At 32.9% G+C, this 11,515-nt stretch overlaps 1 protein-coding gene and 1 long non-coding RNA gene across 2 annotated transcripts; both read right to left on the bottom strand.

The window, feature by feature from the left end:
• Nucleotides 1–494: 494 nt before the first annotated feature.
• LOC117319385 lies at nucleotides 495–6,391 on the bottom strand. The gene is made up of 4 exons (XM_033874203.1): nucleotides 6,367–6,391; nucleotides 5,914–6,093; nucleotides 4,227–4,325; nucleotides 495–1,525 (listed from the first exon to the last, which is right to left on the bottom strand). The coding sequence occupies exons 2-4, from the start codon at nucleotides 6,079–6,081 to the stop codon at nucleotides 1,355–1,357; spliced, it is 438 nt and encodes a 145-aa protein (XP_033730094.1). The 5' UTR covers nucleotides 6,082–6,093; nucleotides 6,367–6,391; the 3' UTR covers nucleotides 495–1,354.
• Nucleotides 6,392–8,033: 1,642 nt separating this feature from the next.
• Nucleotides 8,034–11,206, bottom strand: LOC117319386. Its single transcript, XR_004530713.1, has 3 exons — nucleotides 11,026–11,206; nucleotides 10,435–10,539; nucleotides 8,034–8,130 (listed from the first exon to the last, which is right to left on the bottom strand). It is a non-coding gene; the product is annotated as an uncharacterized LOC117319386 (long non-coding RNA).
• Nucleotides 11,207–11,515: the final 309 nt, after the last annotated feature.

The raw sequence follows: 11,515 nt of genomic DNA on the forward strand, positions 1-11,515 counted from the left end.
CCATGATAATTCAATAAGCTTCACTTTGCTAGATTTAGCAAAGGTACACTATCTAATTGCCCAGTAACGGCTTCAACTGTAGCTACACACTTCCTTCTAGTTGTGTGTGGTACTTGGGAAACATTTTGAGGAGAACTTGGAGGAATAATTGCACTCTTCATTTTTGTCGAAAATTGTATATCATTTGAAGTTTTACAGGTTTGAAACACTTTAAGTAACTGCCTGGTATGATTTTGTAAAAAGTGCCAAATTATTTTGTTCCGAAATGATTTTGATAATGACTTGGAAGTTGGAAATCTTTCATCAAACCTTGTTTTTCCATCAGACAGAAGATGACTGTCTCATAGATAATTCAGAAAATTTGATTGTGAAAGCAAATCTGCACAAGAAGGAACACTTTCTTCAGAAAACTGTTTAGATAATTTTAACGGTCCACCAATTTATCCAATGGAAATGACTGTAACTTATTTTTTGCCAATGAGATCTTAATTCTTCATTCAGATTAGAATGTCAAAACCAATCGTCTGAAAATGCACTAGGCTCTTCTTCAGCATGAAAGCCTTTTCAAACACAATGTACAAGATGAGAAGTGAAATTAACATGACATTTCTGAGAAAGACTGAATTACTGTATTTGCCATCATTTGCTTGAAATTTCGCAAATAGTTTTTTTTAATTTGTCTGCTCTACCCTTTTTGCCTTTATTTTCCCTACGACTCTCTGTCCTTTGAATCAAATTTAGTATGTCAGATTGAGTTACAATCTGGGGAAGAAACAAAGATTCTGATGACGTATCTAAAGCTTCCATCAGGCAGTCCTTACCAACTTGGGTTATGAAATTAGTGTAACAGTCAGATTCAATGAATCTACAATAACATCTTTCCTGTCCGTCAACATCCACTTTAAAAACGTTACACAAGAAAACACCTTCAGATGACCCTGGGGATGTAGCAAGACGCACAGTAAAATCCTCAACTTCCAATAAACATTTATTTTCCTTGGGTCAGAATGATTCGGTCTTGAAATATAGTAATATCTTAACTTCTGTTAACAGAGCTTGTTTACAGTTATTAAGATCACTACAGTTTGCTTCCATGGGCTATCTAAGCTGCTACTTTCTGTAACTTTACAAGCTGGAGCATGCTCAGTTTTTAATTTTTTAGCACTATGAATAGTATAATGAACAGTCTTACTGCTACCTAGTAGTTCTGCTCTAGATGTAGTTATGTGTGTATCATCTGTATTGTCAGGTTGACACACACAGTAAACAGTTTTAAGAATAGAATTGCTTGACTGCGTCGAAGATTGGGGTCTTGCCTTGTACTGGTTGTTACTTCTTACAAAACTGTTTCCATTTAAAATCCATTTCCCTGGTGGCTGCCTTGAGATGAAACTTTCAACTCTTTCAAAATACTGGTCTGGATGATCCCTTTGAAGATGAAGAGGTACATTTGATGGTCAATGAGTGTATACCTCTCATGGATGTCCAGGGTCTCATTCAGTAGTAATAGGTCAAAGTGGCATCTCTGTAAACAAAAAATACATTTCAAAGTCAGTTAAAATATGATGCAGGAACAAATGTATTGAAAAATAACTAGATGATAGGTACAAGTAACCGTTTTATACAAAACAACAGGGATGTAAATTGTACACATACATCTATTCAATCCTTTAATTTCACAATGAGCTCATCATGCTTAGAAAAACACAGTGCAGTTACCATAGGAAATCAATTTTGTATCAAACCAATGTTTCCAAAAACTTGATGATCTGTCACTTTAGATATAAATAAAGGATAGCTCTACTTACATGTGTGATATATCATTATAGACAACAGACAGACAGACCGATAGCAGATTTTGTTTACTTAATTTAACATTTTGGCAAAAGATAAAAACAAAATGTACCTTAAGTTTCAAAAAGGCAACCAAAATAACCAATGAAATCAAGCTATCTTTCATAAAATTAAACTCACATCGCATTTTGAAATACTAATTACATTTATATAACTAGAAATTGTTTCGGAACAATTTGACGGGCTTTTCACTATTTAGCATAAATGACCTAAAGGCTTGGTATTTCCAAACATAAAAAAAACTATTTTAGAACACTTGATAGGTCATCCACATTCTAGTTTTGATTAATCTGGCATCTGAGATATTACATTTCAACAAAGGCGTGAACGAAGGGAAATAACTCGTACAGCCTTGTACGAGTTATCTCCCCTCGTCCAACTAACGTTATATCTCAGATGCCGTTATATATCAGATGCCAAATTAATTCAAAATGGCGTTCCGCGTTAATGGTAAACGTTTCCAAAACACCAAAAAACATGAAAATCATCAGAATAACATTTTGAATCATACTTAAATTTCTTTTTTTGGAAAAAGATTAAAAAATGAAGATTTTCTAAAAATAGACTTATTTGACCCCATAGCGAACGCTTTAATTTGACCTCTGACCCTAAAACTTTTAGTGTGTAAAAGCTAGAGCCAGCCATTAACTACAAATAACATAATTACCCGACCCCTGTAAAATGAATACTTTTTTAATTATGGGCATTTTAAGCTTTTTAATACATGACGTCATGGCGGCCATCTTGGATTTCAAATCAACTTAAAAAATAACATAACTTGGCCAGGACAATCCAAGGATTATTTCAGCTAAGATTGAGCTGAATGCCACTTGTGGAACTTGAGAAGAAGTTTAAAATGTAAAACTATTTTTAATATAGAATATATAGTGGAAATTCAAAATGGCGTATACCGGAAACTGTATGTGTCACAGAAAAACTAAAAACGTCAAATTCATCAGAATGACATTCTACATCATACTAAGAATTTTTTTTTGGAAAAAGATTGAAAAATGAAGATTTTCTAAAAATAGACTTATTTGACCCCATAGCGAACGCTTTTATTTGACCTCTGACCCTAAAACTTTTAGTGATTAAAAGCTAGAGCCAGGCTTTAACTACAAATAACGTAATTACCTGACCACTGTAAAATGAATACTTTTTAATTATGGGCATTTTAAGCTTTTTAATACATGACGTCATGGCGGCCATCTTGGATTTCAAATCAACTTAAAAAATAACATAACTTAGCCAGGACAATCCAAGGATTATTTCAGCTAAGATTGAGCTGAATGCCATTGGTGGAACTTGAGAAGAAGTTTAAAATGTAAAACTATTTTTAATATAGAATATATAGTGGAAATTCAAAATGGCGTATACCGGAAACTGTATGTGTCACAGAAAAACTAAAAACGTCAAATTCATCAGAATGACATTCTACATCATACTAAGAATTTTTTTTGGAAAAGGATTGAAAAATGAAGATTTTCTAAAAATAGACTTATTTGACCCCATAGCGAACTCTTTTATTTGACCTCTGACCTTAAAACTTTCGGCGAGTAAAAGCTAGCGCTAGTCATTATCTACAAATAACATTATTACATGACCTTTGTAAAATGAATACTTTTAGAGTTATGGCCATTTTAAACTTTTCAATACATGACGTCATGGCGGCCATCTTGAATTTCAAACCAACTTAAAAAATAACATAACTTGGCCAGGACATTCCAAGAATTATTTCAGCTAAGATTGAGCTGAATGCCACAGGTGGAACTTGAGAAGAAGTTTGAAATGTACACACTTTTCTATTGAAATATATAGGGGGAAATTCAAAATGGCGTACAACAGAAACCGTATGTGTCACAGAAAAACTGAAAACGTCAAATTCATTAGAATGACATTCTGCATCATATTTCGAAAGAATTTTTGAAAAAGAAGAAAAAATGAAGATTTTCTAAAAATAGACTAACTTGACCCTCAGGCGAGCTTTTTCATTTGACCTCTGACCTCAAAACAATGCATTATTAAAAGTTGGCCCCAGTTAGTCCTACAATAATATATCTTTGAAATTATTTTAACTGTTACCGTTTTGGAGCTATGGCCACTTAAGCAAAATGAGATATGACGTCATGGCGGCCATCTTGGTTTCTTGACCTACTTGAAGATGTTGCTGTCACCCCTTCAACTCATGCCATATACAATACGCATAACTGACTTGGCATACCTTTTACCATTTTCCCACAATTTGTGTGACAAAATAAAATGCAGAAGAAGAATAATAATAATAATAATAATAATAATAATAATAAACAGAACAGAAACAATAGGTCTTTTCACCACTTTTGGTGAAAAGCCCTAATAATAATTATACTGACCAAGGCAGGCGGACAGAGCCTCAAGTCTGTTGACCCAGAGTCAACATAGCCTGATGGCAAAGACTCGCACCATTCTTTGAATGAGTTGAAAATGTGTGTCTGAAAAATATCATAAATCAAAACTACTATACATATTAAACTATAGAGGGGAAAAATCTGTAATATAAACATTATCATGATTCAATATTCGACAAAGGAGCCAAACTCTTGAAAAATCATTATCAAATGCATTGTTCTACTTTCCGATGGCAGGTTTGGGCTGTGGAATGCCAACTGCACAAAGACAAATTTAACATGAAGCACTAGTGTACTTCATTTATTTTGCATTTGCTACCACTTCATGTTAATTTGCCTTTTTCTGGTTGGCATTCATCAGTCCATAAATGGCAACTGAAAGCAGCAGAATCATACATGCCATACCTCCCGGCGTGAGACAAAATCTCCCTTATTTTCAAGTCATATATTTCCTCCCGGGAGGAGAGCCCAAATTCCCGTATTTTGTAATTCCCTCAGGTATTTTTGCCGACGCCATTTTTGTTTACAATTGAGTAGTTTTTCTCGCGAGATTTGACTAAATTTAGCGATCACGTGATCCATCTGTTCACGTGATCACTGAATCAAAATGGCGCCTGTTGGACACGGCTTTCACACGGAGCTCTGGCTAGTGTAATGTTTGCGCTAGAATATCTATCACCATGAAATAAAGGCAAGTCGCTTACAACTTAAACCCCCTTTGCTAACAGACTTGAATTATTGTTTGTTTTCTTTTAGGACCATACCTTGACGATGGTAATTGATACAGAGTCTAGAGTCAGACGCAAAATCACCAAAATCACGCGTGTTTTTCATTTAACATGTGTGTCGTTGATCAGTGATAGCAAGATGAAATCCGATATTTTCTTTTAGAAAACTATCAAAATTAGCACATCTGTTGGTCGTAGTGGTCAATCATGATGTTTACAATGACTGTACCGTCCATGACAGAGACAATATACAAAATCTAGAATGATCGTGATAAGATTTACTGCAGTCTCATAACATGAACATCTTCAGTTCTCATGACTTCATGTACATGTACATGTATATACTTGCACACTTGGAATATTTTTATGTCTAAATGGTCCAACATAAGAGATCCCACAGGACATTTCATGGTGATTTTTACAGCTGGTGTGCTCCCTCAGAGTGGATCAAGCTTTCTAATTTTCAGAAAATCCAAACTGATAAATGATTACCTTGCTTATCTTAATCTTTAGCTATGTAATTATTATAAACCCTTTTCAAATACTGTTATGTAATATGCATAAAGCTGTGAAACTTTTTGTGTTACATAAAAAAAAATTAAAAAAAAATTTCAAAGCACCAGAATCTGAATATATACTTATTGCATTTTTTTACCTTATACAACTTTTTGTTTTTTGCATATACAATATGATTAATATCCAAAATAAAGATTAATATTCTTTATCACTTTAAAAATTAGTTTATTGGCTTAAAATTGAGTAAAACTGTTGATATTCATGTCGCGCACAAATCTCCCTTATTTTAGGCAAAACTCCCTTAAAATAATCCTCAATCTCCCTTATTGGTCTCCCAAAAATATGGCATGTATGCAGAATGCTTGAATAAATTACAAGTTATAGTAACTGTACATTCCAGGATATACTAGAACATGAATGTTACATACCATGTATACATGTTTAAGCATGTGTGTTTCCATCTCCCTTGCATCAGCTTGTGACAGCCCAAACACACAACCATCCCATAAACAGACAATATCAAACACATGTACGGTGGTAATGTGTCGAGCCAGCTCCTGTAGAGACTTAAAGTGAGCAGATGAAGCAGCACACATCTGATGGAGACACTGAAAGACAAAACACAGTTATTCTAATCAACTTTAAAGCAATGCATTCAATGTACATCTATATTTAAATAACAGTATTATAAACATCATATCTACCTCTAAAATCAGAAGTAATAATGAAATCATGAAACCACAGCCATGCTTATCTAAAATAAATGATCCGATATATATGTAAAATCATAACAGAAGTATTGTAAACTGGTTATTGACGCAAAGACTTAGTAACAATCTGCCCACTGATTTACATCAAATTAATTTACATGTTTATACTACCTTATAGTCAGGACCTGGGTTCTGCTCCACATCAAGACATCAAAATAAGGTTGATGGGATGACAGGGTCGGGCTTTATGTAAGATGGATCATGCGATGTTTGTAGTCCAAGTGTTCACAGCGTTGGTCTTGGTGGTGTTGGTGTTCCTGGAGTTCGAGTTGGTTGGGTTGTTGTTGGTTGGGTCGTTGTTGGTTGGGTCGTTGTTGATTGGGATGCTGGAGATTGTCTTGCTAGTGTTCCTGGTGTTGCTTGTACTAAACATGTTGTTGCTGATAATTAAAAAAACAACAAAAAAACGAACAAATAAATAAGCAATCCATTAAATTCGTCAATAGTTTTTTTTCTTGTATTCTATATCAAATCTGATGAACATTTGATATGTTATCTTAAACAGAATGACCATATAGCTCTTAAGAGTTTATACCATGTATCTTTCAAACCTTACATTTCATTATTAATCAATGCCAATTTAACATACCTTTTTCCATGTGACTGCTGTGAAAATGGTCTAAAAAGTCCATATCATTCGATAAGGAAATCCCACAGCATGTTATACCCTAAATAATAAGAATGATAATAAAAAAAGATGAAATTTTACCACAAAAATGCAATATCAAACATCCAATGTAGAGATGTTTCCATAGGAAAATTGTATGTTACCATATACTAGGTATATTATAAAGGTACTCTATTACAGTTATTGTGTTATGAATATGTTCTGTAAATTGTAATACAGCACAGGCTTGATAACATCATGGTAAAATCACAGACATCGACCATTTTAAATGTATTGCCATGTCACAAAGACAAAGTGCCTCGACATCATGATGTTCACACTGATGAGTCGGAAGACTCAAAGTCAATAAAGAACTTGAACACTTCATAAACATTTTATTTTACATTGACTGGTATTTGCTTAAATTAGTGAATTGCTATTCGTTATAAAAACAGACTATTGCAATGAGTTTAATATGATATTTCACTGGGGCATGAATACTTTGAGCAAATTTTAAATAAATTATATTTACAACAGACAAAAGAACAGTAAAAATTGTAATATCAAATTCATATTTATAAACTATTTTATGAAATTCAGTTGGGAAACATCATGAAGTTGCAAAACACTCTTGATCACTGTGACATAATTAATAATAGAAATGATTTTATATCATATTAAGTTTTGCTGTATTTTTACCTCTTTGACCTCACATTTTCCCTTTGACTTCTTCAAGGATCTCAGACATGTCAATAGACTTTAAACCAGAAATTAGGTACTGTATTATTATCAGTACCAAAATATATTCCCTATAATCTGTTTTTGCTATACAGCTAAAGCATGCATCCTGCCTTGACTATACTGTTTTCCCAGTATTCAATGGAATTGTCTTACATATCTAATGGTAAGTGGTAAACAGTAATGCTGATTCAAACCCATATATAAACAACACATGTAAAGCAGCTGTTAGATGGATTATAGTTAAGATTTGATACATTTTTATCTGATACCAGTATAATAATATGATACATATTTATGTGTTTGTAGAGCTATAGCAATACAAAGTACAAATACAATTTCTTGTGTTACAGAATTAATGTGTTATGGTACTATAATTAAGTCGCATATGATAATAAATCATAACACACAGATTCACTGTCATTATAATTACCTTCTTCCTCCCTGTCTCAGTAAATACATAGGAGTTTGTCGTAATCAGGACAGACACTTCCCCTCCTATATCTAGCATTTGCTTTCCATTGGATAGACTGTCAAAAAGAAACAGCTTGTGATATATATGTAGTATGAAATGTATCTTATTATATATATCCATTTTCTTCAGTAAAAGACAACACACATACAGTTTGACAGGCAACCATTGCATTATATATGTAAAATGTACACAGTCATTACAAACAGATGATCACATATATATCGTGCATGTATATGCAAATGACAACAGTTAAACATGTATGTACATGTACTTGTATAAATAATATTCAAGCTTTGATTGGGTACTGTTAAGATCAGTTGGTATAAACAAAGCCAAACAAATTCATTCTACATACTCATTAATACAATGAAAATATCAACAAGTCAGTAAATCTTTACAATGATAATACATGTAGAAATGGACCAAAATATATACATAAATCATTGTTCCAATAAGGAAAATTGATACAGCTGATATGTTTAGTCTCCATGCTGCAAGCTACACTTGTTGTATTTTATTATGTAAAGGATATTCTCCATGCAATTAAGTATATATTTGGTCTGATATAACTTAACACTAAAATTACTTGTTTCAACATGTGGGTCATTTCTATTTCTACTTAATTCATCACATGATCACATCATGCTCAGCATGCTTTAACTTAAGGAAAATACAAATTAGCAGAATATAATGCAACCTCATTCATTCATTCATACAAAAATGATACATTTTGTATATTGATACTTTGTCGTTGAAAAATTCATTAAAAAAAATCAGTAAAATGCATATATGAATTAGAGTATGAACATGGTAAAATGTATGTTAGTATGAACATGGTAAAATGTATGTTAGTATGAACATGGTAAAATGTATGTTAGTATGAACATGGTAAAATGTATGTTAGTATCAACATGGTAAAATGTATGTTAGTATCAACAGGGTAACAGATGAACAAAATGATCAAACCATTTGTAAACATGTTCTTTGCTATGTGAAGGCTGTAGATAAAATGTTGCCAATTATTTGTTAATAACATTTATAATGCACAAGACTTGTATCACATCCATGCAAGCATTGATTAGTCTTGAAGTTGAATTGTATGCTCAATGGTAAATGAATAACAAACCCCAAAACATGTGCCTGAATCATACAGAACATACCACAATACCCTATTCTACCATGTTTGCTATGTAACGCCGGTTTTGATTGGTTTAAAACCATGTATTATTTTCCAATAACCCACGCTCGTGCCAATAATACACGGTCGTGAGTCACGGCTATCACAATTTTAAATATCTAATATTCACCCGTTTCATAAAAGGTTACTATAGCCGAGTACGTGGGCTAATGGGTTAGTCTTTCAATATATTTTTATCACGACGCGAGTTCGAATCCTACAGAGGCCCCCCTTTTTTTCTTTTTCTTTTCTTTTTTTTTTATCCTTTTTTTTAATTTTCAAAATCAATGTCATACATATGATAGATGCTCTTGATCGTAGTACTGTATTGCCTGTATATTTCATCAACAAATAATACAATACTCAAGAAATAAGGTTTTCCCGGGGTTTCTTTGCTGTTTTTCTATTAGAAAGAGGTCGATCTCAGAACTAAACAGTACATGGTAGAATAGAAATAATCAACTTTGACTCGTGTATTGTTGCAGGATATACAACTCGGACTCGGATATTTTGCAATTTTAATTAATAACTCAGGCCGAAATTTAATTGCAAAATATCCTCGTCCTCGTTGTATATCCTGCAATAATACACGAATCATCGTTAATTATTTCTTAAATATATAATCTGAATTAGAGATGTGCATGGGCTTAGCACTAATTCCAAATCCAGAGCTAATATATACATATGTATCACAGATATTTTAATATTATATGGATTGTAGCCATTGGTTGGAAGTTCATGTCAAATCTCTGTGAGCAGGGATATCCCCAGCCATTAATGATGTGGTAGTATGACCCTGAATAAATATATATTTACTTCACAAAAAGTTTGTCAATTATGCAGGTGGATGTTGTCAGGGTATCTATTTTAAACCATAAACAGTATATATTATGCAAGGGTATGTAAATTATGAAAATCAATGCTTATATCATTCAGCTGCAAGGCTTTTTTTTGCTTAAAAGGTGTGAATCAACCTGTTTTATCTTGTATTATGAACATACTGGAATGAGTAATTATATCTTTGTTTCTGTTTGTTTTTTATGCCGTAATAATTTCAATGTAAAATGGTATAGAGTTGAGTTTTGTTTTACTATTTATGATTATATAATTCACAAAATAGACAACTAGATTTAATGTTTGATTGAGAATAACAATTTTTTTGTAACTCAGAATGTAACATACCTTTGATCTCGGTTGCCTTCTGCCTGTCCTGTGATAGGTCCGCCACCAGGACTTTGGAGCTACCCTCCTCCTCCTCCTCAGCTTAGGGTATCTCCTGTTGAGATACTGCAATATAAGAATTTTAAGATGAATAATACAAACCATTTAAGCTCTACACTTGTTTATTATAATAAACCGAGGAAAAGACAAATAATAGGGCTACAAGTTCAACCAATGGATCAAATGCAATAATAATCAAACTAGATTTGAAATAGATAGATTTTCTATCCTCTTTACATACCATTATGTAAATTTTAATGCTGAATGCATCACTTTGTGTTAAAAAATCAAGCTAAGCAGCGCCCCCCCCCCCCCCCCCCCCACCAATTTCTCCCACAAACACACTAAACAAGTTAGTTTACTTTTATTTTATTTCATACTAGAGGAGTTGCCTCATTTTCAGGTAGTTCGGATATTTATCTATAATAGGATACATGTATGTATATATGTGGTTTAAAAGGATGTACTCTCAGTCCATACATGCATGTAGCACAATTTCTAATAAAACAAATGCACAATACAGTACTGTAAACCACACACAACTGCACTTACCACATAATGGCCCAACTCTACATCTTCCTGAGGACAGCATACAGGTTTTGCTGAATAACTTTTTGAGCTTAAATTGAAATTACTGAATAATAAATTTTGATTGTAGCCATTGCATTTGAAGACATCAGATCATGATGAAACATTATTAATGTAAATAATACTTTTTTTTTTTAATTTAAATTTAAATTATAATTATTACCTCTAATAAATGTGTAAGTTACAGAGCGCAGAATTAATTAAAATTAAATCACTGCCTCCCCTAGGGATCGAACCCGGGACCTCTGGCTTACTAGTCTTACGCTCAACCGATCGAGCTAAAGAGAAGATTTATCTAGCCGAGCGGTATATTGCGGCTAGTATTTACCAGAGTTACAAATTAAATGTGCTGTCAATCTAACAGAACAAGAAATTGCAGTAAATATATTTATTATTATCAAAGGCCCAGTCACATCTGATGTTTTATTCAGCATATACTAATGACAAATATGTT

This window comes from Pecten maximus, unplaced genomic scaffold, assembly GCF_902652985.1.
Source record: "Pecten maximus unplaced genomic scaffold, xPecMax1.1, whole genome shotgun sequence".
NCBI classification, from domain to species: Eukaryota; Metazoa; Mollusca; class Bivalvia; order Pectinida; family Pectinidae; genus Pecten; species Pecten maximus.

Bases quoted from the DNA above. Each gene is read 5' to 3' on its own strand.
- LOC117319385 (XM_033874203.1), bottom strand. From the start codon at position 6,081: ATGTGTGCTGCTTCATCTGCTCACTTTAAGTCTCTACAGGAGCTGGCT. The intron at 4,326-5,913 runs GTATGTAACATT...GATATTTTTCAG, and splicing joins TGCTTAAACATGTATACATG to ACACACATTTTCAACTCATT. The intron at 1,526-4,226 runs GTCAGTATAATT...TTTTGTTTACAG, and splicing joins GGCTCTGTCCGCCTGCCTTG to AGATGCCACTTTGACCTATT.